Below are 24,021 nucleotides of genomic sequence, written 5' to 3' on the forward strand. Positions count from 1 at the left end.
GGCTGATGTTTATGGGATGATGGGAGTTGTGGTCCAAAACATCAGGAGTGCACCAGGATGGGGAAGACTGGTCTAGACTATTCCTGGAAAGTGTTCAGTCTTCATGCTGTTACTGTGATGCTGTAATTAGTTGTTACCATGAACAGCTCTATAATATCATTTAGTGTGGGCAGTGCTGCAATGCCACCAGCGGCTTGCTGCTACAGGATAGTGGCACTGTGAAAAGCCTCTATTGCATGATGTAAAGAAGGGTGGAGGTAGATTGGGTATGGGATTTTTAAGAGACTGCAACCAGTACCTGGGAATTTTTGAACAATGGACTGATCTGCCTACATACAGAAGCAATAGAACCATCTACGTATGTTTAAACCTGCAGTGGCAGGACAAATGGACAGCCCCATTTACTGCTAAAGCAGTAAAATCAACTTGAAATCTACCTAGCTGCATAAGGTTGGCACTTGTGGTGTGTTTGTATTAAATGAGTTAGTGTGTCTTGAGTGCAATGTCCGTAAGGAAAGGAGCGGAGTACTGAAGCCCCTGTATACCATTGCTTCCTTATTCGGTCAGATGGAACTGACAGAGGCGGAAACACCTTTCTTTCAGACAAACCTTCCCATCTTCAAATTGAAGGAGTCTTGTGTTAGGAGAAGATATAGTGACTTTGAATGGCTTCGAAGTGAACTAGAAAGAGAGAGTAAGGTAAGACAATGTTTCCTGGGGTGTTTAATGGCTCAGTATTGGGAGGATTGCCAACTTAATTCTAGAATTTATTATAATGGGAGAACATGCTGTACAAACCATTCTGCAGCCTCACAGCTGGATTAAGCTTGATACTCTTATGTGTTTTTTCCATGTTCGATCAGCAATGCCTCTTGAGTGCCATTTTCCTAAGGAAGAGTACAGTCCCAATATAGTCAAATCCATGTGCTTCTAAATATCTTTGACTTTTATACAGTGCCTAGAAAATTTTACGTTCTATATGTATAAGTAGGCACACTAATTTTCAATGTAATGGCGTTCATATATTACATCCTAACTGTCTTTCAGGTTGTTGTACCTCCTTTACCTGGAAAAGCTTTTCTCCGCCAATTGCCTTTTAGAGGAGATGATGGGATATTTGATGATTCTTTTATAGAGGAAAGGAAGCAGGGCCTTGAACAATTCATAAACAAGTAAGTGGGAAATTCTATTTCTTGTGTTGTCCACAAACTTCACTAATGAATTTCCAGAGGGGTAGCCATGTTAGTCTATTGCAGCAAAAACAACAGTCTTATAGCTCCTTCAAAAACTAATACATTTACTATGACATAAGCTTTTGTGGACTAGGCATGTGACATGAAAGCATGTGACATAATTTGTTAGTCTTTAAGGTGCCACAAGACTCTTTCTTTTCAATAACAAAATGCATGATGGTACATGTGAGTTCCTAGCAATGGTGTTAACATGCAACCAGATTGTACATGATGCATGCTGACACCTAACATTGCACTGTAAGCATTTTCAGGACCAGTGGAGCTTGTCCTAATGCAAAGCAAAGCTCAGCTTACATGGTGAAAGACTCCTGAACTACTTTTCAGTCCTGAGCTGTCTAAGCGCCATCAATATCCAAGCTGAACAGTGGACTACAAATGCTTAACATTTGCTGCAATGATTGAAGTATTTGTAGTGACCTGGGTTTTGTTTCTTAATTTATGCAAATTGCTAAAATTACAGCATGTAAAGACAGAATCATACAAATAAGGCTGGGGGGAGGGGGCGTACTTTTCATCAGCTGGAACAATTCGGTTATAATCTGACTACAAGCCTTTCAGGCTGTGTAATGTACTTGCATATTTAATTTTTATGTCAAAGTGGATTGCGGGAATGTCGCGTTTATCTTTACAGTCTGAAGTGCCGCTTTGGTGGCCGCCTCTACAAAATCAGAGTTGCTTATTTGCACACTTTGACCTCAGCATTCAGATTATGCCCTCGAGTCATGGAGGGCAGTGAAGGGCAGGGGAGCTAAGCCTTCCTAAAAGTTTCTGTTGGCCAGCCTTTCCCAAACTGGGGTCCAGATGTTTTGGACTCCAACTCCCATCAGTCCAAGCCAGTATGACAATGGTTCAGGAATGCTGGGAGTTGCAGTCCAAAGCATCTGGGAGGCAGCAGGTTGGGGAAAGGCTGCTACAGGCTTTCCAACCTAGGAAGGTGTGTGGAAATAGAGCAGGTAGTTGTGCTATGCATTTATTATTATTATTATTATTATTATTTATTTATATAGCACCATCGATGTACATGGTGCTGTACAGATAACACAGTAAATAGCAAGACCCTGCCGCATAGGCTTACAATCTAATAAAGTTGTAGTAAACAATAAGAAGGGAAAGAGCCCAAATATGACGCAAAACTGTGCCATGTTACCGAAGGAAGGCTATTCCTGCCCACTGCCCACTTCTCCTTGTGTGGTTGTTAGAGGGAGGATTGCTATTTTTGTGCCCCATCCCATTTAGCTCCATAGATGCAGGATCAGTGACACAAAAAAAAATATTATTCTGAGAGCCCTGCTTGAGTTCATACGAAGAGTGTTTGTGGCAGATGTTTTCCAGAGTAGCCATGTTAGTCTGTTGCAGCAGCCAAAACAATGCAAAGAATCTTGGGGAACCTTAAAGATAAAGAAACATTTTGGCAGAAACTTTTGTGATAGCAGTTTTCAGTTGACTAAAACAAACTTCTTGCAATTGTGCAGAGGCCATTCTGTAGACTGCATCATTTTATTATCTATGATAAAATTTAGATAATAGAAGTAGATCTGAGCTGCTTGTTGTCATTGTGGTATTTCCTCCTGGCAGTCCCCTTTGTTCTGTTGGAATGGTGCCTTAAGGTTATTCAAAATTGCTGTATAATGGCATCAAATGCATGCTTAAGATGTATGATGTCCTAGACTTGCTCTCTAGAGAATTTGGGTTGCAGCAGGACATAGGAAGGGTTGTCTGACTTGGCAGGACAGGGTCTGAAAGTAGTTGTCACTGCCAGACTAGACAGACACACGAGTTTCCATAATTCAGTTGCCATGTATCATCCAGGACCTCTAACGCCTAGATCAACTTTCCTCAACCTGGTGCCTTCCAGATATTTTGGACTATAATTCCCATCAGCCCTGACCATTGGCCATACTGGCTACTGCTTCTGGGAGCTGTAGTACAAAACATATAGAATGTAACATGTTGGGGAAGACTGACCTAGATTCCTGGATGCCTTCTACAACTGTCATTATCTGTTATGATACAATAGGTTTGACGATGAGCCACTGCATACAAGGTGTGCTAAAAATAGCTAACAAACTCCCTGTTATATTCTCCCTTGTGGTGGTGTGGAAGTACTTTAGAACTCTGCCACAAAATCCTTGATCAGGAATGAAATGTTGCTGCACCATCATTTCAGATCAGTCATACTGCCTCTTTAAGGTCTTTGCACTTTCCACATGCTCTGTTAAAGATGCTAATCCTGGCAACAGTTGGCATCTCTCTCTCTGCCATCTCTGGAAGCAAGAAGAAAAGTTCACTCTAGAAGTGAATAGCACCATGAGTGGACAACGGACTTGTTAAACACTACACATAACACTACTAGATACATTTGAACAATATGGAGAAGGAGAATCCTGAATTTTAGCTTTTTAAAAAATATATATATATTGGGTATTTAGAAGGATGTTGTTGGCAAAGTACTCTTTTATGTGGGTTGGGATTGCAGAACAGATTTTAAAATAGGAAGAGATTTAAAACTGCAAGATGATAACCTTTTCAATTTTTAATTTCTAGAGTCGCAGGCCACCCATTGGCACAGAATGAGCGCTGTCTTCATATGTTCTTGCAAGATGAAGTAATAGACAAAAGCTACACGCCATCCAAAATAAGACATGCTTGAACGCTGCACAACACTTTAACTGGCATAAATGTTAGTGCTTTACTTACTTGGTCTAAGAGTTGTAGTTTAAGGTTTTAGCATGCTGCAGACAAAAGGGCACGAGAAGCCTTCGGTATACTAATGGCACTGCTTGGTCTTTGCATTCATTTTATGGCATTAAAGAAGTTTAGGTAAATCTGCTGTCAGACTATTGATTTAAATGGCTTTTAAAAATCTAAATAATTTGAAACTCTTTTCTTCCTTTGCAATGACCTTGTGATGATTACTGACTTGGCCTTACTTGAACTTGCACTGTTCTGGTGTTGCACGTTCACTTTTATTTGATTAAAACACTAGAATGTTTCTGTAAAATAACTAGTATTCAACCTGCAGATTTGGTGATTAACATGGTGCATTGTTTTCAATACCCCCCCCTTGTGTAAAATAAGCACTTCTGTAGTTGTATCCTTAAGCTTGGGGGGAAAACAAAAAACCTTTGTACTGAAGCAATGAGGGAACTATCTTTATATTGTGTAAAAAGAAATCAGATTTGTATACTAAGATCATTTGTCTAAAGTTGTTTTGAAATAAAAAGTAAAATGCACGTAACGTCTTTTACTGCAATGGTGGGATAAACATAATGTTGGATTTCTTTCTAGACAGATATTCTACTGCAATGTATTGCAGGCTGGATGTACCTTCTGCTCACTAACAGAAATGGCTCTGAAAAGATTTGCCTTCATTCAACTTAAAATACTAAAGCTCTTTCCTATATAGGCTATAATCCTATACATTCTTGCTTGTGTGCAAGTCTCCTTAAACTAATGGGTCACCTGAGTAAACATGTATAGGATTGGGCTATTGGTTGGTTCTAGCTGGGATATTGATACTTGTTGACACAAAACCTTTTGGTTTTGGCCTAGGTTTCCTTCCATAAGATTTCTAAAGACATCAACACCAATGGATCTGCAATTATCTTATGAACTTGCTCACCGTAAGATAAAATTGTCTTGCTAGGACTCTGAAAATTCTGTCATGGGACCCGTAGTTCTTGCTATAGCTCCAATGCTCAATCCTAGTACTGTGAGTATATTCTACTTGGTGTGGCCTATCAGGTGCTGAATCTGGACAGTCTTACTTGATCTTTGTCTTTATCTTTATTTTGGAGATGTCAGTGGAGTGGCTCAGCTTGTCTCAACTCCGCCTACTGCTTGTCTATTTCGTCTGCCTCTTGTGTTTTCCTTTCCAAATGTCTCTACACTTAACTTCCATGTTGCAAGAAAACATACAGGTACAATCTAGCGCCAGTGCCAAAGCATGTGGCCCTCTTTTTAAAGCACAGATCCAGTTAGGAGACTTCAGCAAATCTTGAATTGGGATAAATTATCTTGTTGGTTCTATTCTGACATTACCAACTAAATGGTCTGAAAATCCCCTAGACTGGGATTATTTGAGAAAGGCTTGGAATACTCAGCCTAAGGCCTGGTATGGGACTCCCATAGATCTATGTTAGCATAACAGCCCCAACGACTAGCCTGCCAAATCTGATGCTGCTTTTCCTCTTATTTCATAGCATCAATTTCAGCCTACCACTCCTATTTTAAATGTGCTTGGTCAACAACTGCTGTCAACTTCTTTGCCGTCTCTTCAAGGGTAGTTCACAGCACCCCCCCAAACCATAAAATGTAGGTCATGAAAGAGCATAGGAAGCATCCTTACACTCAGTCAGAGCATTGGTCCATCCACCTCTGTATTGGAGACACTGACTTGCAGTGGTTCTCCAGGGTTTCGGACAGGAGTCTTTCCCAGTCCTACCTAGAAATCGAACCTGGGAGCTTCTATATGCAAATCACATGCTCTACTACTGAGCTATGACCCTTGTTCATAAAGAGTTTGGGAAAGTGGCAAATTGAGTTCTCTTCTTTAGCTTAGGCTCCAAAGCCCCTTGCATGTGCTTAATGCAGGGCTGCTAATTTCCCCTTGCTCTAGCACTGTATCAAATACGACTCAAGTGTCCCCTGACTCTCAGGAATAATTTTTAGGAGAGGCCTTAAAATCCTTGTTTTCAAATGCAGAATGCAAGATGTGGCATTCTTGTGAGCAGTTGGTTCTAAAAAGTTGCCTTGCAAGCAGTTGGTTCCAAAAAGTGGATTCTGAAAAATGGCTTACTACAAGTAGAAAGCCCTCATGTCTACAAGTGGGAGAGGATGAAACTGGTAATCTTGGAAATATTAGAAAGTCAACCAGTTTAAGCACTGAGTGGCATAAAATTCTCACTCTGCTGGATTCTGGCAGAACTTCAGAAAGCATAATCTAGAGCCAATTTTTATGCTTCGTTTTTATTAGTTGATTAGCTAATTGCCCACCAGTTTGAGAGGAAAGAATTAGTTCTCATTTGATTCCAAATGAGACATTTCCTTGGTTTGAAAAAACATAGTTGGAAATCACTGTAGTTACAGGATCCTATTTCCAAAAATTAGTACAAATCTTAGTATGCTTTTAAAGAAAACAAATTGTAGTTTAGTAGTAGTAGTCACTTTGATGTTTCTTGCTCAGTGGAATTACACTGCAGCATCAGTGGGGAGCAATATTTAATCAAAGACCATACCATTTTAAACTTAATATATTTTTTATTCTTTGTAAATACAATGAGTACAACCTTAACTTCACAAATCAGTTAATCCACTTTTGTACAAGAGAAGTTTTACTCATTCTATGATACTTCAAGTGCTGATTCTCCTTCCTCAGTGCTATTTCCTAAAACAAATAAAAACTTGAAAAGTACAGTGGTTATCTTTATTTTTTTCCTACATTTTCCATAAGTATAGTCTCATCAAATTAAGCAGCTCATAATATATGTTTTTCTGGGGATAAGAAGGTGTATGAGAGATAAAGGCTTTTATTGGGATCTGGAGTTTTTTGAAAAGCCACTAGACAGTCTCAAAGACTTTAGATTGCATTGATCAACCATCCATTTCCATTAAAGTTGTTTCAAACAGTTCATTGTAAGTTAGGTACCTTCTTGTACATCTCATTGACAAAGAGTTTGGCCACCATTGCCTTTGGTTTCAGCACTATGTCAGTGGGACAGCGATCAGTTCACTGTATCAATCCTCTCCATTTTCTTTTATTTGGTTTTGCTGTTTAGTCTTCGCTTAACATGCATTTTTTTTAAAAAAAACTTGTTTTAAAGCTCTTCTGTCTGAGATGTTAAACTGAACTGAAATGTTGGCAAGACTTAGGCATGAAGTCCACCAATTTATTTTTTAACCAGAGGCCTGGCCTATTGAATCCAAAAGATAATTGCCAGAATATGCTACTTAAAAATTCATTACAAAGGCCACTTTTATTATATGTTACAACTGAAGTAAATTTTTGAGAACCTGCTGTTCAGTGTTGCCTCTCATATAAAAAGGATTTACCAATAAGCTACTTTTTAAAAAAGACATTTGTGAAGGCCACCTCATGACACGTTACAACAGAACAATGTTTGGTTACCCAATTTTTCAAAATATGAAAACAAACAAATGCTAAAGTATCTTATTCTTTACCCTGTCAAATCTTCCAGCTAAATGACAGACTAGCACAGCTTTTGTTAACTATGTATGACAATTGAATTGGCTCCACCAAATTGCTACAGGAGAAGAAGCAGCCAAGTTCAATCCACAGCCATTTTTATGTGGAGCACAGTATTTTTCCAAGGACTTGAGTTGCTCTGTTCAAGGCCGCAGAATTGTATCTCTATTGGGTTTATTTTGTCAATAGATTAGCTGTATCTGGGCTTCCACTTCTTGTAGAGTGTGTGAGCTGAGGCTTTGTTCTCCATGGATTCAAAAGTTCTTCAGAAATTGTCACCCTGATCATTTTTGCCTCCCCCCAGGTCAGTCTATATGTCACTAGATTTGTACATATCTGAAAGCAGTCTTGTAATTGGCACATTCCCAATGGTTTTTTTGAAAAATACTTCTTCTATCGTAGATGGGCTAATTGAACGTAAAGCTGGCAAAAGCAACAAGAGTTTCCCAAAACGGCAAGGTTGTGTGGGGTACCTGGAAAGCAAACATGAAAGTTAATGCTATATATAAAGAAATAGTGCTATTGATCAATAATGCCATTGATCACTTGCCTTGATAACATGTCAGCTAAATAGCATACTTGGGCTATTAAAAATGTGAATCTGAATCTTTAATCTAGACACAGAGGTGAGCAATTTATGGACCTCTAGATGTTTTGGCCTACAACTCCCATCATCCCTCACCATTGCCTATGCTAGCTAGGGATGATGGGAGGTGCAGGGCGAACTATCCGGAGAGCCACAAATTGCTCACCCCGATCTAGACTCATTCTGATGTGCTGCAGGGTTTGACAGACTTCAGGCTTGTAGGAACTTTTTTGTCTTTTTACTAGAACCCCAACAAGAGCCAAGTGCAAAGTAGTAAATCAGGAAGTAGACATTCACTTAGAATTAAGGAACAGATGCCATGGAGCACATGCTCGTTCCAAGTATTTTATTTCAGTTGCAGAACTGAGCCCATAGTCCTTTCACCCCAAAGTGTACTCCTGGTTCCCCCTTATCACCTAACCTGTATTTTTCTTGTGCTGTTGTTAGACTGATGGGATTCAGAAACCCTTGAAAATCTTCTCCAGATCCCCAGTAGATCCCAATCTACTTTCTGCCCATCCCTAGTTGCCTGATTTGCACAATCATTGAGGCTTAAACAAGCTACAGTGGCTTGTTTAAGCTGCTGTGGTGTGTACTGGGTGCTGTTTGCCTAATTACCTGCCTGTTTGTATTGTCTAAAATGGGTGGTGTGGCTTGTTGAAGGGGGAAACAATCCTCAAATAACTCAACAGTAGGCCATGGGTTATTTGGGGGATTGTTTCCCTCTCGAACAAGCCGTGCGGCCTGGGTTCAGATGACACAACAAGTTATGCCCCTTGGGTAATTAGGCAAATGGCGTGTGGCAGCCGCTGTGGTTTAAACAAGCCACCATGCCTTGTTTAAGCTGTGGTGATGGTGTGAACTGGGTCAATGAGTGCTGGACTGGTTCTTCAGACATGAAACAAGACTTATAGATCCCATTGATTTGAACTGGGAGGCCTAAGTGCTTAACTGTTTGATGACATATCCCCCATATGCCCCCCTCATCAATTTAAATCAGCTTCCCACAATGGATGAGCTGGCTGGAGAACCCCTGAAATCTTTCCAAAGCCCAACTAGATTAAAACCCCAAGGTAAAGCAACGGTTCTTTAACCCAGCAGATTAAAAACCAGGCCAAAGGAAAAACAGCATGTTTTAAGAGTGCCAATCACCTTCTGATCTGTATAAATACATAAATAATTTCTGATTAGGTATTCACTTTAAAAACGTTGCCCTTTCTGTTTAACCCTTTCATCTGCATAGACTCCTTCTAAACTTCTTTGGCTGGGATTAATAAATTTATTGCAGGTATAGCAAATTCAGAGCTTGAAAACAAAGGTCTAAATCTAGTGTCCTCACCTAGTATGAATGTAGCTGTTCAGGGTGAGCTGAGCTTCATCTTGAAGAGCTGCAATGGCGGCAGCATTTCTAAAACTTCTGAGTTCAGAACCGCTATGCGGAGGCACTGCAAAGCAGATAGGCCACTCTTCACTTACGCATCAAAACAGTCCAGTCAGCATTTACTACATCACTGTGTTACACTTGGTTACCTAACAACTTCATAGTAGCACCTGTAAGCCTAAAGCATCTGAGTGGTTCAAGGAGGGCCGGCGTCAAGGGTAGGTATGGTTGGTCACCTGCCAGGGGCCCACACTCCAAGCAGGGGCCCACGGTCAAGAGTCCCCTGGATGTGGCCCTGCACTCCAGCATTACAACCTGTTCGTTCACCTGCCTCTTGCTCTGGACTAGGCAACCATGGTAGTGAGAAGGAGGAGCAGTAGATGTCACTGCCTACTTGTTCATCGGCTCTCTGCCTGTCAAGCAAGCAAGTGGCAGCAATGATGAGAACAAGGATGAGGAGCAAGAGCTGCTAAGTGACAACAGCGATGAGAAAGTAGACGCACTGAGGGAGGGGGCCCATTGAGAGTGTCTTGCCCAAGGCAAGGGCCCTCCAAACCTGGAGTTGGCAGTGGGTCCAAATTACCTGCTTATGGTATTCTATGCTTTGGGTTTGTTGCCAGGTCATCCCATCCTGAAAGTGCCCAGTGGATAACCATTTTAAGAAACATCAACTTTAAGGGAACAAATGAAAACTAAACTGCCACATAATTAACCTCGGTATTCAAAGGCCTGCCAAAATAGAAAGATCATGGACTGCTTCCTACAAGATACTCAAACATGGACATTGATGGAAAATACAGGGGTGGGTGTGAATTCCAATATCTGTGTGGCTTCCCCTTTGAAAGGATCCTTTGCATGCTGACAACTTCCAGATAAGTTGTGCTGATAGTAGCATGAAGATTAAAATGGGCAGTCTTGGGCAGTGACAGAGTTCGCAACAGGATATAAAGGAAAAAACGTCTCTTCAGTACGTTGGGTCTAGACGGTGTAGGGTTGTATAAGTCAAATTCTTCATGGTCTCTATGCATTGCACACACGGGCTCTGTGCCTGTGTGGTGCCTCAATTTAGGAAGCTTCTATAGCTGAGGAATTTTTGCGGGAATGCTTTCCCCACCGTTCCAGTGCACGTATCCCTAGTGGATTCCTGCCTATTCCCTCAGTTCCTTGGAACCAACATTGTGGCCTCATAACCAAGAGGGAGGAAAAACACCTTCGGTACCCAACATTGAACTCGACTATGATACTGGAGAGGGGACAATGAGTGACAATTTGAAGAACTACAGTTACAGGTAGAAAAAGCAGTCCATGTCCTTGAATAGGAATGTTGCATAGGCAGTTTACAGGCAGCCTCGAGGATCCTTTGGATCGCTGCCAGGACCAAGGTATTATTATTATTATTATTTATTTATATAGCACCATCAATGTACATGGTGCTGTACAGATAACACAGTAAATAGCAAGACCCTGCCACATAGGCTTACAATCTAATCTAGGTACCATCCATTCTACAGGGTTGTATAACTCAAAACACAACACAACATAACACTGCTTATACTGGGCATGGTATCAATATACTAAATTCTGCAACAAATGGGAACACAGTAATTGCTTTCCTGAAGAAAGCAGCTTGAATCCCATGGAATATTTAAAAAGCCCAATCGCAGGAACAAGGATAGGAACACTTTTCACACTAGGATTTTCTTCCATTTAAGAAGAGGATATCCTCTGCAACAACCGACATAGTATTATAATCAATTCAACGCAATTTGCTATTGGTATCTAGCAAGTCGTCGGTTTTTATATTCCCCTTACCAGCTTTAAAAGTGACGATGCATTTGAGGCAGGCAAATTCTGTAGCATCTAACCGAAGCTGTCTAAATCTAGCCACAACCTCCTGTAACGCCTGTATTTCTGAGATAATTTTATTCAGCTTTTGCGAATCTGTGTTGTCTCCATTCATGCCTAGAACACAAACGTGTGAAATAAATACACAAATAAGTCATATACTATATTTGATTGATTTCTGCAAAAAAAAATCAAAAATCACATGTATCAATAGCTATTCCATAATCACTTTCCAAGATCTGCTTCAACACAAAACTGACTATATTGTAGGAAAGTTAGCATGAAATCTTCTCTTGGATGATAACAAACACAGTAATTTGCATTTAAATGACAATGCAAGCAGTCGTGAATGCAACAAAACAACATTATTTGCATTTAAATATAGATTTATAAATGACAGGTATACTCTATTGTTTGGAAGGGATTTGTTATTCTTTACATGTTGTCCTTTTTTCAATAATGTATTTTTATGGTAATTTCTATAACAAAGTCATTAAATTGTGCAATTCTTACCCGATACAGCCAGTAGAGTGTTAGCATCAACTGGAATGGCCCATTGTGCTATTCCTAGAACAAACAGTTCCCTCCAAGCATCTTCCAAAAGCATCAGCTGTCATACAATAGAGGTACAATATAACATGGTGTATAATTTATAGATTGATAAACAATTCCAATATGTAAATGTCTGTTGTTTCAAAAATGGCTTTAAAATGCCTGTACTGTTTCTCCATCCCATCCTGCTTGGAATATTTTAGTTATCCCTTTCTCATTTTGATCAAGGGCCTGTGAGCATCAATAGATAAGATATTACAGGAACACTATAGTGTGTGTGTGTGTGTGTGTGTGTGTGTGTGTGTGTGTGTGAGAGAGAGAGAGAGAGAGAGAGAGAGAGAGAGAGAGAGAGAGAGAGAGAGAGAACGAGAACGCGCATGTGCATTGAAATACTGTTCTAAAGTCCTGGCTTCATTTGTAGGGTACTGTACAAAAACAACAAAACATAAAAATCTTGCACTCATAAATATGAAACCTGCAGGAAGCTCCACACTTTCTCAAAAGTGAACATCACCTATCCAGGAACTTCCCTGTTGTTGTTGTTGTTGTTGTTGTTATTTATTGCATTTATATCCTGCCTTTTTTCCTCCAAGCAACCCCAAGGTGGCATACATAACGCTCCTCCTCTCCACTTTATCCTCACAACAACAACCTTGTGAGGTAGGTTGGGTGAGAGTGTGTGACTGGCCCAAAGTCACCCAGTGGGTTTCCCTGGCTGAGTGGGAACTAGAACATGAATCTCCTGACTCCCAATCCAACAGTACGACAATGGAATCAGTTACCTAGGGAGGTTGTGGGCTCTCCCACACTAGAGGCATTCAAGAGACAGCTGGACAGCCATCTGTCAGGGATGCTTTAGTGTGGATTCCTGCATTGAGCAGGGGGTTGGACTCGATGGCCTTGTAGGCCCCTTCCAACTCTGCTATTCTATGATTCTATGAACACTTTAGCCACTACACCACATGGCTAAATTAGAGCTAAATGCAGTACAGCAAAAATTGTATTGTTCAAATTGAGTTGATTTCAGTTAAACATTCTCCTTCTGAAAACCCCATAAACCAGCTTTCTTACGGCCCAATGAAATTGCTCAGGTAAGGTAAGCAAACAACTGCCATGCAAGTTGGATCAGGACTTGTATAGAACTTTTTTCTCTTTGGGTTTGTTCTAGTAGTGGCATCCTTCACAAGATGAACAAGTGGATCCAAGTACCTTTTTCTCTCAGCCCATTTGTGGCAAGCCATTGGTGTGGTCTGCTCAGGCAATTCTGGTTCTACACTGGTGCTTTGTCAGCTGTGTCCATCAGCAAGATGAGCCCAGTCTGAAGCACATTGGATATAGGGGTCTGTCAAATCCACTGACCCCTCTCTCTACAGGAGGCAGGGGACTAGAAACAGCACTGATTGTTAACCAGGCCAAAATGGTTTTCCTGACAACCATTTGTATGGCTAATTGCTTCATTTAGCTACCAGGTGGTGGTAATGCTGGATAAGCTGTAAAAAAGAAAAAAGAAAAAAAGAAAAGACTTTCCATTGAAGATGATGGTTGCTCAGTCTTTGGAGGGATGCTAGAGAGGTCACTGATATTATTTAGGAGTGCCTTCCTTTTGAACTGCCACTGTGGTGTTAACGTCCTTCCTATTCTGGCTTTGAGACTCTAGCAACCCAGAGACCTCATACTCAAAACTTGTCAGTCTTCAGATATTGATGAACTTGATCTCCTTCACCAGTACTTCAGGGAATTATGGGGAGAAGCCACTCTGCTTTCCCTTTTCTGTCCCTCTGCCGAACATGGCCAGAACAGGACAGGGTTCTTTGGCTGAGTTCTGATGACACGCTAATCAACTGGGGGGTGGGGGGGATAGGAACAGAATGGGAAACAACCGTTGATTAGCATGTCGTCTGAACTCAGCCTTTGAATTGATTCAGTCAAGAGAGCAGAGCATCAAAGGTGGAGCTGGAAACACCTGTCTCATAGTCTTGCCAGTGACCTCTGACATTGTCAGTTGACATTGTCTGAATGTGGCCTTTGGGTGACTTGGCAGACTGGTTTTTGCGTATGTATTTAGCATCTAATATACTGCCATATTTGTGGTCAGGAAGGAACGGTGTAATCCCTGTTCCTTAAGGCCTTGCAATGCTAGCTGTGAAAAGTGGTAGGGGCATGGAATGGAGAGGGAAGAAAGTGGGGTGTAAATTTATTTAGGAGAAAAGATGGCAGGAGCTGAGCAAGTAGAAGACAGAAGGGCAACAACGGCTGAAGGAGAAGCAGAAACGACCGAGGAGGAAAGAAGAGCAGTTGAGGACAAAGACAAGAGAAGGCAGCAGAGTGAAGCAAAGTCATAGAGGAGAAAGGTAAGGGGATGCAGTGGAGTGGTGAAGATGAGGAGAAATGGAACAGAGAGAGCAGCTCTCAGTCTGTGAGAAAAGGTGATACTTAATAGCAGTCTGAGGCACCGTGAAAGCCACTGTCCTACTGTAATTAATTGTGGTTTAGGCTTAGAAGTATTTGTACTTGGTCTATATTGTTGAACTTGCTATTTAGTTAATGTTGTACTTACTGAACATCTCGTTAGATATATTTATTTGACTCCTAAACAATTGCCAGTCTTCCTTTCTTCATTCTCATACTAAAACCTGGAGATATTACAGTTGTGTATGTCCCACTCTTACTCAGATGATCTAGTAGACACCTGGAAAGGATTCTCCTTCTGCTGCCATTATGGCACATACTGGTAATTCTAAGATTATGGCTGCAGTCCTAAAAACCATTGTTTTGCATGAAGTCCTATTAAACTCAGTGGCACTTACATCTGAGTAAAGGTGCCTGGGATTGGGTTGCAAATAGCACAAGAATGCCAGTATAAAGAGCAGCTTCATCTCTCTTTCTGTCTCTCTCATTATTGACTATGATTGTTGAAACAAGAATTTGCATTTCATAGAAGCAGGAGAACAATAGAAGGAAAATGTCCACAATTCTTCATTTGGGGTAAACTGAAACTTTACAACTCACAGTCTTGGACTCTAAAACCCAGAGAGGATAATGGTGCAGTTAATGAAATCCTCAGGCTTTAAAAGGAGGATTAATTTCCTGGAACAATTCATGAAACTTGCCTTTAATTTTGAACGTTAGCTATGCAGCCTGTTCATTTAAAATGACAGGATAATCTGATTCCTGACATGAATAATAGGCCTATTTTACAGAGATCAGTGATAACTTAATCTGCACTAAACCATTCCAAGTATATTGATGGGACTCTCGTTTCTCTGAAAGTCCCCCCCCCCACACACACACTTCACACTTCTCTAACTTCTGAGACCCATTTGCTCAACTGGAATGTCTTTTTGGAGAAACGAAGTCTTGCCTTACATAGAAGTCATCTGTGCTATTGGCAGTGCAGCAACTGTGGAAGGGGAGATGTGGTGTAGCTGCAGGATTACTTCTAATGTAATCGGGTATCAGAGTTGTACCCTTCACAGTAAGCAGAGCAGAGGTAGAGAGAGTGGGCCTGTTCAGGCAACACACTTGCTTATTCCTACCCGGGCCTGAGGTTCAACACTTATGTTTTAAAGCATGTCAGTTTAAGGGGAGGAGGGATAAAGATAAAAATAATAATTTCACTCAAGTTTCATACAAATCTGAATTAATTTAACTGAAGCATATCAACCTGATCCAGGGAAGTCTGGTCTTTTCTACATCCTGCCGAAATCCATGGCAGAAGGGAGGCATTACTAACTTGACCTCAATAGGACTGAAGTGTGGCTCCACCTCAGTTCAGGTGCAGAATGGACTCAGCGCTAGTTAGCTGGGGAGGGCACAGGGCTGCTGCTGAGGTCTTGACTCAACAGAGATCACACGAGGGTGTGTCTCGTATGAAATGGCACCTTCACATGGAGGTGCTCATGCTGCTCCCATGGCCTGTGCAATTGCAGCAACCCGTTTGGGAGTCGCCACCAGGGTCAGATCTCAGCAGCCATGCATATAGGCCCTCTATAGGGGTCCCAGTTCATACAAAAGATACCTCTATGGAATGTGTGTTGAGTTAGCCTGCTAGTGAGCACGTGGGACCCATTCTGGCTTGCTGCTGAGAAAAATGTGTGGATGCAAATAGGTTGCAAATCAATCTGCTTGATTAATCATATTTATGACTTCATTGCTGATTATAATTTGTTTTAATTACTTTGTTTGTTGCATTTCTATACTGCCCAATAGCCAAAGCTCTGTGGGCGATTCACAAAAATTTAAATCATAAAGTACAACTTTAAAAGCAATGCCTTTGATTACTTGGAACTGGACTTGTTTTCTGAACCGAAAGGTACTGCTGGGGTTGAACCCCTTTGCCTGCTACCTGGAAGGCCTCCCTCCTAAAGTCAGGCATGGAGGGGCCACTTCTGGTTACTCCACAATGACCAATGGGCACTCTTAAGGATTCTTTCACATAGACTAGTACCTTGAGATTTTCACAGAAGATTCTGCTTCAAATGCCAACTATTTCTCTGATTAAATCAGCTGTAAGGGTGGAGGGGCAAAAGGGACACTGAGATCAACAGGTACATTTCTGGGTGATTCACCGTAGATCAGCAAGGGCTTTTGATTCCCACTTTTTAAACTACAGCCTCCCTGGCAAATTAGGCTGCTGAAATGAAGATAGCTTGGGAGGAAAACCAGGAGGGGATTTTTGTGTGAAAAGATAATAAGCTCAGTTCTACTTCTGAAATTGCTAGGCTATGAGCACGTGCTCAGTAGTACCATGTTCCCTTAATTCTGAAAGTCTGCACCGAGTTCTGGTTAGTGGACTTTGGAGTCCAAATAAAAAAAGAAGTTGGTCCCATAAACCTGTGTAACGTGCGCATCCCAGACCTAAGATATGAAGCAGGGCCTTTTCTTCAGTAGCCCCATCATTGTGGCTCTCCTCCCTCTCTCTCTATGGAGGCCTGTCAGGATTTGCCCTTAAAACATTTAGGCTTGGATCCAGCTTCTTTTCTGCCGGTAGAGGTTGAGCAAAGCTGATATGGGGGGGTGGGGGTGGCAGGGAGGTGATCTTTGCAGCTTCCTCCTCCCTTTTCAGCTTACAGTGCCATTTCCCCCACTGATGCAGAGGGTCCCCCCAACCCTCTAAAGCAGGGTTTTTTATGGGGGGGGGGGGCTAGGCACTGCAGAAAGAAGAATGAATCAATCAAGATCACCTCTTCCCCATTCCATTGGTACATATCCTCTGCTGCACTGGGGAAAGGAGCCCTTCCATTCATAGAATGACAACTGTGGATCCAACCTATTAAAAGGATCTTGTGTACGGTCGACTTTGTGGTTTTATTCATGGTACGTTATTGGTATTTTTTAAATTGTTCTGAATATTGTGACCTGCCTATAATTGTTAGAATAAAACCAGTCCAGTTCCCCACTGCAAAGCAGGACTATTTGCCATCAGCTCCATCCAATCATGCCGAGCTACCTTCTGCTCTGCAGAAGTACTTTTGCTGTGCAATCAGCTCCAGATGACTCAAGCAAGCAAACCAAGGAACACACTATGGAAGAAGGCAACTGGACTAAGGGAAAACAAATTTGTGCACAGTCTTTAATATTGCATGACCAAAACCCATTTACAAGGCAAATTGTCCTAGAGCAGAATTCTACACCATCTGCCATGTGGTCTCTGTTGCTGATGCCCTTCTGAATATGCAGTGGTACATTTCAATTGATTTGGCTGATGCACCATGGCTGATCGCATGGGCTGAACCTGTCTTGAATCAGCAGAAGAACAAGGGTATCCCCCCCCCCCCGTTCGACAGAATGCTTACCTGATCTTGTAACGATAGAGTGGAAAAAGCTGGGACGCTCTTAGCCCATTTGATGCTCATGAAGAGAAGCCTTGCTGCAGACTCGCAGACCGATTCCGTAGCCACTTCGTAGAGATACATGGGCGTACCGCTGACTTCGTGGGGATACTAAGAATAAAATGAATTACTTGGCTATTTATTTTGTTTCTTAAAAAGAGAGGTATCATTAAAATGAACTGTGGGGTGGAAAGGAAAATGGGAGATGGCAAGACCAAGGGTGCAATCCTATGCATGCTTAGACAGAAAAAGGTCCTACGACTCCCAACATTCTCTAGCCAGCATCGCTGGGCGGGGGGTGGGGTGGGTGGGATATGCTGGGAGTTGTAGGGCTTTTTCCTGTCTAAACATGCATAGGATTGCACCCTTATGGAATCAGTGCTTACATAACTATCTTAAGGTCTTCCCACAGAGAAAGTTATTATTTATTAATACTAATATTATTTAAATATTTAATGCCAATTAAATAATTGGCATTATTTAAAAGCAAATTTGCATTTTGCTTGGGTGGTAACAAGGCACTAAATAATATAAGTCAAATGGAAGAATTTCATATTTAAGACTAATCCAATGAACTACTGTGCAAATAAACAATTGCTTCTCTTCCCAAAACCTTCTCTGGACAGTTGGGGGGCCCTCTAGGTGAGGTGGTGCTGGTGGCTGCAGAGGGTTGCTTCCCTCCCACCGCAATTTTCTATTGGCGGTTCTGAACTCTGCTCAGGAAACACTCCTGCCAGTGGAAAAGAGGCTGGATCCAGTCACCAGGTTCTCAACAGCTCACTGTGGCTTAATTTACCCATGGGTAAACAAACTATAGGTTATTTCAAATAATAACCCTCAAATAATCCCTGTCACCTGGATTCACACGGTGGGTTGCCGTGTCGTGTGAACACTCTGCATGGATAGTCAACAAGTGGTTTGTGTATTAGCAAGGCTGATATTCAGACTAAATCTACACATGGCACAGAATGAAGCAGTTAGAATGCTGGTGGAGAGTAACTTTTTGTTATTGCTCATCTACTTAATGCTTCCCTTGCAAGAAGAAAACTAGAATACCAAAGAAAGGGATGGGTCAGGAACTTTGTCTCTGATGTGATAGGTGTCTTTTTGCAGGAAGGATGTGTGTTTTAATATGGGAAAGCATTCAAAAATTGTATCTTCTCTCTTGTTCTGCAATATATGTAGACCAGGCTTTAGAAATGAAACAAGGCAGGAATGGATAGTTATGGGTTACTAGAAGGACATTACAACTTTCTAAAAAAAAAAAAAAAAGTCGTACCCATATTTATCACCAAATTCAGTCTATAACTACTATGGGACTTCTGCCATCCTGTGAGATTCACTTTCATAATCCTACTGTCTCAAATCAGACAGAAGAAAATATGGACTTTTGATGTATGTATAATGCTCATTTTCTCTGAGCACCATCCTCTCATTTCTACACACTGCAATAGCCTGTCCTGCACTGGCTCATGAAGCCAAGGGCTATAAAAGGTTTTGGTGGTGGTGTTTTTAAATAAATAAAGAACATTTCATTTCACAGTAGATCTGCTTGTATGGCAAGTCAAACACATTGTCTAATGCTACCAGGGTGGGTGGTTATGGGGAGGGGCATGGAATAGAAGCTATTGAACTCACATGTGCCTGTGCACATGCAGACAATATTTTTAAATGCACAAAAATCCTCACTATAAGGGCAAAATACAGGGATGGAGATTTACCAGGGACAAGTACCAGAAAATAGGGACAGTCCCTGAAAGTAGGAGGATATGCATCTCTTCCTGCTAAGGTTCAGCCGGTCCGGTTACAGCCCTACTTCAGAAAGGTGCATGACTCCAAAAATATGGTAGCATAGGAGCTCATGATGATAGCACCCATAGCCATACCCACACCCACAGGCAACTGGGTTGATCCATTATACAGTATATATATCTGTACCTGCACGAATGAACACACACACACACACACACACACACACACACACACACACACACACACACACACACACACACGATAGGCCTGTTCAGACAACATGCTAAGCCGTGGTTAGGCCACTAATCCTTTTGTAGCAAATGGTTAGTGAGTGTCTTTAAATGATGGTTATGTAGCCACCATGGTTAGGAATGGTTCACACAACATGCTGAGTCTTGGATCACGTAACAAACTAAGCCATCATGTTTAGCTCAAAATGCTTAACCAATGTGGCTTAGTGTTTCATCTGAACAGGATCTCTCTCTCTCGTGTGTGTGTGTGTGTGTATGTGTATGTGTATGTGTATGTGTATGTGTATGTGTATGTGTATATATATATATGCACACACACACCTCCTTCCAAGCAGCAGTACCTAGGCTAATACTAGACTTACTAAGGAATAACCACCACAGAGCATAGTGGTACTTATTTCTGAATAAACATGCATAGGTGAGCACTATTAATCTGCCAAAGATAATTGACCCTACTGTATTATGCAAAGGTCTTATTGCCACAAATAAGGATCTTTTTCTTTAATTTATTCAAGTGAATAATTGCAGCATGGTCCATCTGAGTGAAAAAAAGGTGTGGGTGACAGATCCCATTTCGGAAGGCCCTCATTCTCTGTCGGGATTGCAAAGCCTGGCTGCTCTTTCTGATGTCTGCCAGGAGACTGTGGCCTCCCACTTGAACCAATAGGAAAAAGGAGGCTGACCTTTGGAGTTGGTTGCGCCAAGCCCACCAAGCTTTGCCTTTCAGATGTCGTAGAAACGGCAGCCAGTTCTAGGTTATGAGGTTCCAGCTGCGTAACAGCAGTGAAGAAAGCTGGGGCAGGTAGAGCTGCAGAGGGGAAGTGTGGTGTGGCTCCATTATCTTCCTTGTGTCCTCTGAAATACAGAGCTACTTGTTTTCTTATTGTAGATGTCCTCGGTCCCCTTTCATGTTGAACAGCTGGGAATAAAAACCCTGTGTTAGCGTGCTACATGGAGCCTGAAGGAAATACCCTTCTGAAGTACAGAAGCATTTCATTGGATTAATTAGCTGTGCAATAATACATCTCTAATCATATCTATATAAAAACAAGCTAAAATGGCTGTTGTCTATCATTTACAAGCACCAACACGTTACCATTTGTTGACCTACTGTGATGTCAGGAAATGTCCAATTCTTCAGAGTGAAGGCATCATCGATAGACTTTTTAATACATGGTGCAAGTGAAACATTAATTTATTTGGGGCAAGGTGAGAATCTCACATATGAACAGGGAAGTGTCTGTGCAGATGGGGGAGCGGGAGGGACAGGCAGGGGAACTTTAAAGATTGAGAGATGTGGGTGGGAAGTCAAGGGACCAGTAAGGACAACAAATATGTTTTGGGTTAGAGTGAGAGCTGAATTCCACATGTTAATGTGAACAGGCCAAATCACAAGCTTCAATCTCCAATGATATATAACTGTATATGTCTGGGGACTGATCAGTGGGGCGGGATGCAGGAAGAGATCAACAACACTTCCTGCTTGGAAGATTTGATAATTGGCTAATTAAGGAGTGTCACCAGCCTTCAAGAAAATATGTTATTTAAATACAGTAAATAAATGAAATCATAAGATGGGACAGATTTTCAGCTGGTTATTATTTGAATAGATTTTGTTTATTATATGAGAATCAGGCAATCCCTTATTTCTGTACCCCCAGTTCAAATTAGTTGCCTGGCATATGGAAGAATAAAACATACTGTCTCTAATGTGAAAGTCCTTGTGTAATATGGTGTTGGTTGTGACCTCTAACAAGTGAGAAAAGCAGTGTTCAGTTACTAGGATCACTTTTTGCGGATGACACTAATGCATCAATAATGGGGAACACATTGGATGATGCTCCTCTGCAAGCATATGTGCATCATGTACAGGGCTTAAATATGCACTTTCATGCACACTGTTTGTTGCCACTTGACTTCTTGGGTCACCACTTTGTTACCATTACGTGAGTGGTAATTGGTTTCTTGGGAGAGGATAGCAGTCTCCCAGCTATGGGAAATGTAGTTAGCTGGATCTGATTCTGCAGCTTGCAATATATACTTTGCATAACCTTGGGCCCCATGAGCTGTGGCCCAGTCAAAATAGACCAAAGGTCAGCTCCCTTAGAGATCATGACTTGGCCAACCTGGAATGGATAGAAGTCGTGTATGTAGGCACAAGCAAGTGAATGCTGAAACATGGTGCAATGAGCTACTTCCACCACTAGGTGACTGCTGCTTCTGGACTCTTTCTGATCTGCCTTTTCCCTTCCATTTCTGCGACTCAGTCTCCTCTACAGAAAGATTGTTGGATGCCTGTTCACCAGAGCCTAGCAAAAATTGCAAACAGCCCAAAGGCAAACAACAAACTTCATGGGGTGGGGGACAAAATGAGAGAGAGAGAGAGAGAGACAGACAGACAGACAGACAGACAGAGAGATGGGGATCAAGCTGACTGAAGCAATGAGGAAGAACAACACAAGAAAAGACAGGAAGTACAGAGGGAGGAAAAGGAGAAAAATGCTGGGTTGTTTTAAATATAGGTACTAATTATATCCAGTCAAAGGGGGCAGCAGTAATTGGTTCGTTTGGACTTACCCTGGAGGGAGAGACAATGGTAAGAGTGGTGAGAGACAGTGAGGTGTGATGGTTAAGAGTTTTAGTCTGGGACAGAGCAGACTTGGGCCGTTTCTACACCTGCCTTTTTTCCTGGGATCATCCCAGGATCATCCCTGTGCATCCAAATGACACACAGGGGATCCTGGGAGCAGGCAGGGACGATCCCTCCATTTTCCTGGGATAACTCTTAGGTGTAGAAAGGGCCTTGGATTCAAGTCCCTACTCAGCCATGAAGTTCACTGGTGACTTCGGGCCAGTTGCTGACTCTCAGCCTAAACTACCTCACAGGAGGATAAAATGAGGAGGAGGATCTTGTATCAGCCCTGGGCTCCTTGGAGGGTAAGCCAGGATACAAATGTAACAAACAAACAAATAATATAGGCTCGCCTTTCTTGAAAGCAAGCCGTGATCCTGTCCCTGCGAATTTGCACCCTGTGTCCCTCCATGTATATGTTGGCTTCTCTATGTGCAGTGGCACCCCACAGAAATATATGCAGAAGGCAGATCTTTGGATTCCCCTCCCCCCCGCCGCCCACTTGCCCCTTGGGAAGTATCAGTATCCAGTGCTAGCCTGTGCTTGTACGCACACACACACACACCACATCCAGTGTGTGGCAATTGCTTGCTCGATAGGGCAGCTGTATTTACAGAATCAGCTGGTGTTTTGAAAGCCTGCTGAGAGCCACAAAGAAATCAAACTGTTTTTACGGATGCAGATGGATAAGTTGAATTTCTGCCCTGATGACTGTTTAGGATTTGGGGGACCTGTCAGAGTTGACATCTGAGGGCTTTTGTTTAGTGGGTGAAACTGATCTCTGGTAGATAGTATTGAGTTAATGGCAATGGTCAAATCAGGGAGCTCCTTTTCTCCATCTCCTGATACATCTTCCTACCTTGAAGCTCTTCAGTGGTCCTTGTACAGTCTTATGCATGCCTACACAGAAGGAAATCCCACCTAGTTCAATGTACACTGACTTCATTCCCACTGTACACTGGATTTCAGCCTGAATATGCCAGCAGAGAATGCCATTTTCCTAGGGTTGGATATAACTTGGTCATGACTAATTTAAATCCCATTGATTTCAATGGGTCTACTCCAACCCATTATCAATACTCCTGGCCCAAGTGTGAATTATTGTGGAAAGCTACTTGTAAAGCTGGAAGTCTGAAATATATTTAGATTAAGAAGTTTACCTTTGTAAAGTGAAAGTACTGATGCCTTGAAAGGGCTGTGGGAAGAGATGTAGGGGAAGCTCTAATTCAGTGGTTCCCAAAGTGGGCGGTACCACCCCCTTGGGGGTGGTGGGATTGCATAGGGAGGTGCTAAGAGGCAAAGGGGCAGCAGGGGGGCACTTGAGGTGGTCTTTTCCGAGAAGCGCCTCTCCAGAAGGTCTTAAAACCCAGGGACATTTTTATGGGAGAAGGTAGTTTGGTCCCAAACCATATGGGGGAAGAATCCACACATGTATTAATACCGTTTAAGAAGAGTCCTTTTAAAGGTGAATTGAAATGTTTCAAAAGCACCAAAATGCTAATGAAGAGACATTCCTTGCTTGGTGTGCCCTGCCACGCTGGCTGCAAAACAGGCGTTCGCTCTCTTTTCCCTCTCTCGGCAAGCCTGTGGTGGGTGCTTCCCATTTAAAGGGTCTGCGCGCAGGGGGCACTGGGCTTGCGTTTGTGGAACCAAGGGGGTGGTTACCAGAAAAAGTTTGGGAACCACTGCTCTAATTGTTGATAGGAATCCTAAGGGTAGAGCCATTTTCTGAG

At 42.0% G+C, this 24,021-nt stretch overlaps 2 protein-coding genes across 2 annotated transcripts in view; one reads left to right on the top strand and one right to left on the bottom strand.

Annotated features, from left to right (window-relative positions):
• Nucleotides 1–6,666, top strand: part of SNX3 (sorting nexin 3) — a 31,574-nt gene extending 24,908 nt beyond the window's left edge. Inside the window, exons 2-4 of the mRNA XM_063124812.1 lie at nt 604–699; nt 1,048–1,172; nt 3,798–6,666. Of these exons, the coding sequence (XP_062980882.1) occupies nt 604–699; nt 1,048–1,172; nt 3,798–3,903 (327 nt within the window). The 3' untranslated portion in view covers nt 3,904–6,666. The remainder of the gene's footprint in view (nt 1–603; nt 700–1,047; nt 1,173–3,797) is intronic.
• A 1,102-nt stretch (nt 6,667–7,768) lies between these two features.
• The window catches only part of NR2E1 (nuclear receptor subfamily 2 group E member 1), a 33,999-nt gene continuing 17,746 nt past the window's right edge, over nt 7,769–24,021 (bottom strand). The window contains exons 6-11 of the mRNA XM_063125457.1: nt 20,340–20,575; nt 17,618–17,764; nt 11,784–11,880; nt 11,238–11,387; nt 9,384–9,489; nt 7,769–7,931 (exon numbers count right to left, since the gene is read on the bottom strand). Coding sequence (XP_062981527.1) covers nt 7,769–7,931; nt 9,384–9,489; nt 11,238–11,387; nt 11,784–11,880; nt 17,618–17,764; nt 20,340–20,575 — 899 coding nt within the window. The remainder of the gene's footprint in view (nt 7,932–9,383; nt 9,490–11,237; nt 11,388–11,783; nt 11,881–17,617; nt 17,765–20,339; nt 20,576–24,021) is intronic.

Source organism: Elgaria multicarinata, chromosome 4 (assembly GCF_023053635.1).
Source record: "Elgaria multicarinata webbii isolate HBS135686 ecotype San Diego chromosome 4, rElgMul1.1.pri, whole genome shotgun sequence".
Taxonomy (NCBI): Eukaryota; Metazoa; Chordata; class Lepidosauria; order Squamata; family Anguidae; genus Elgaria; species Elgaria multicarinata.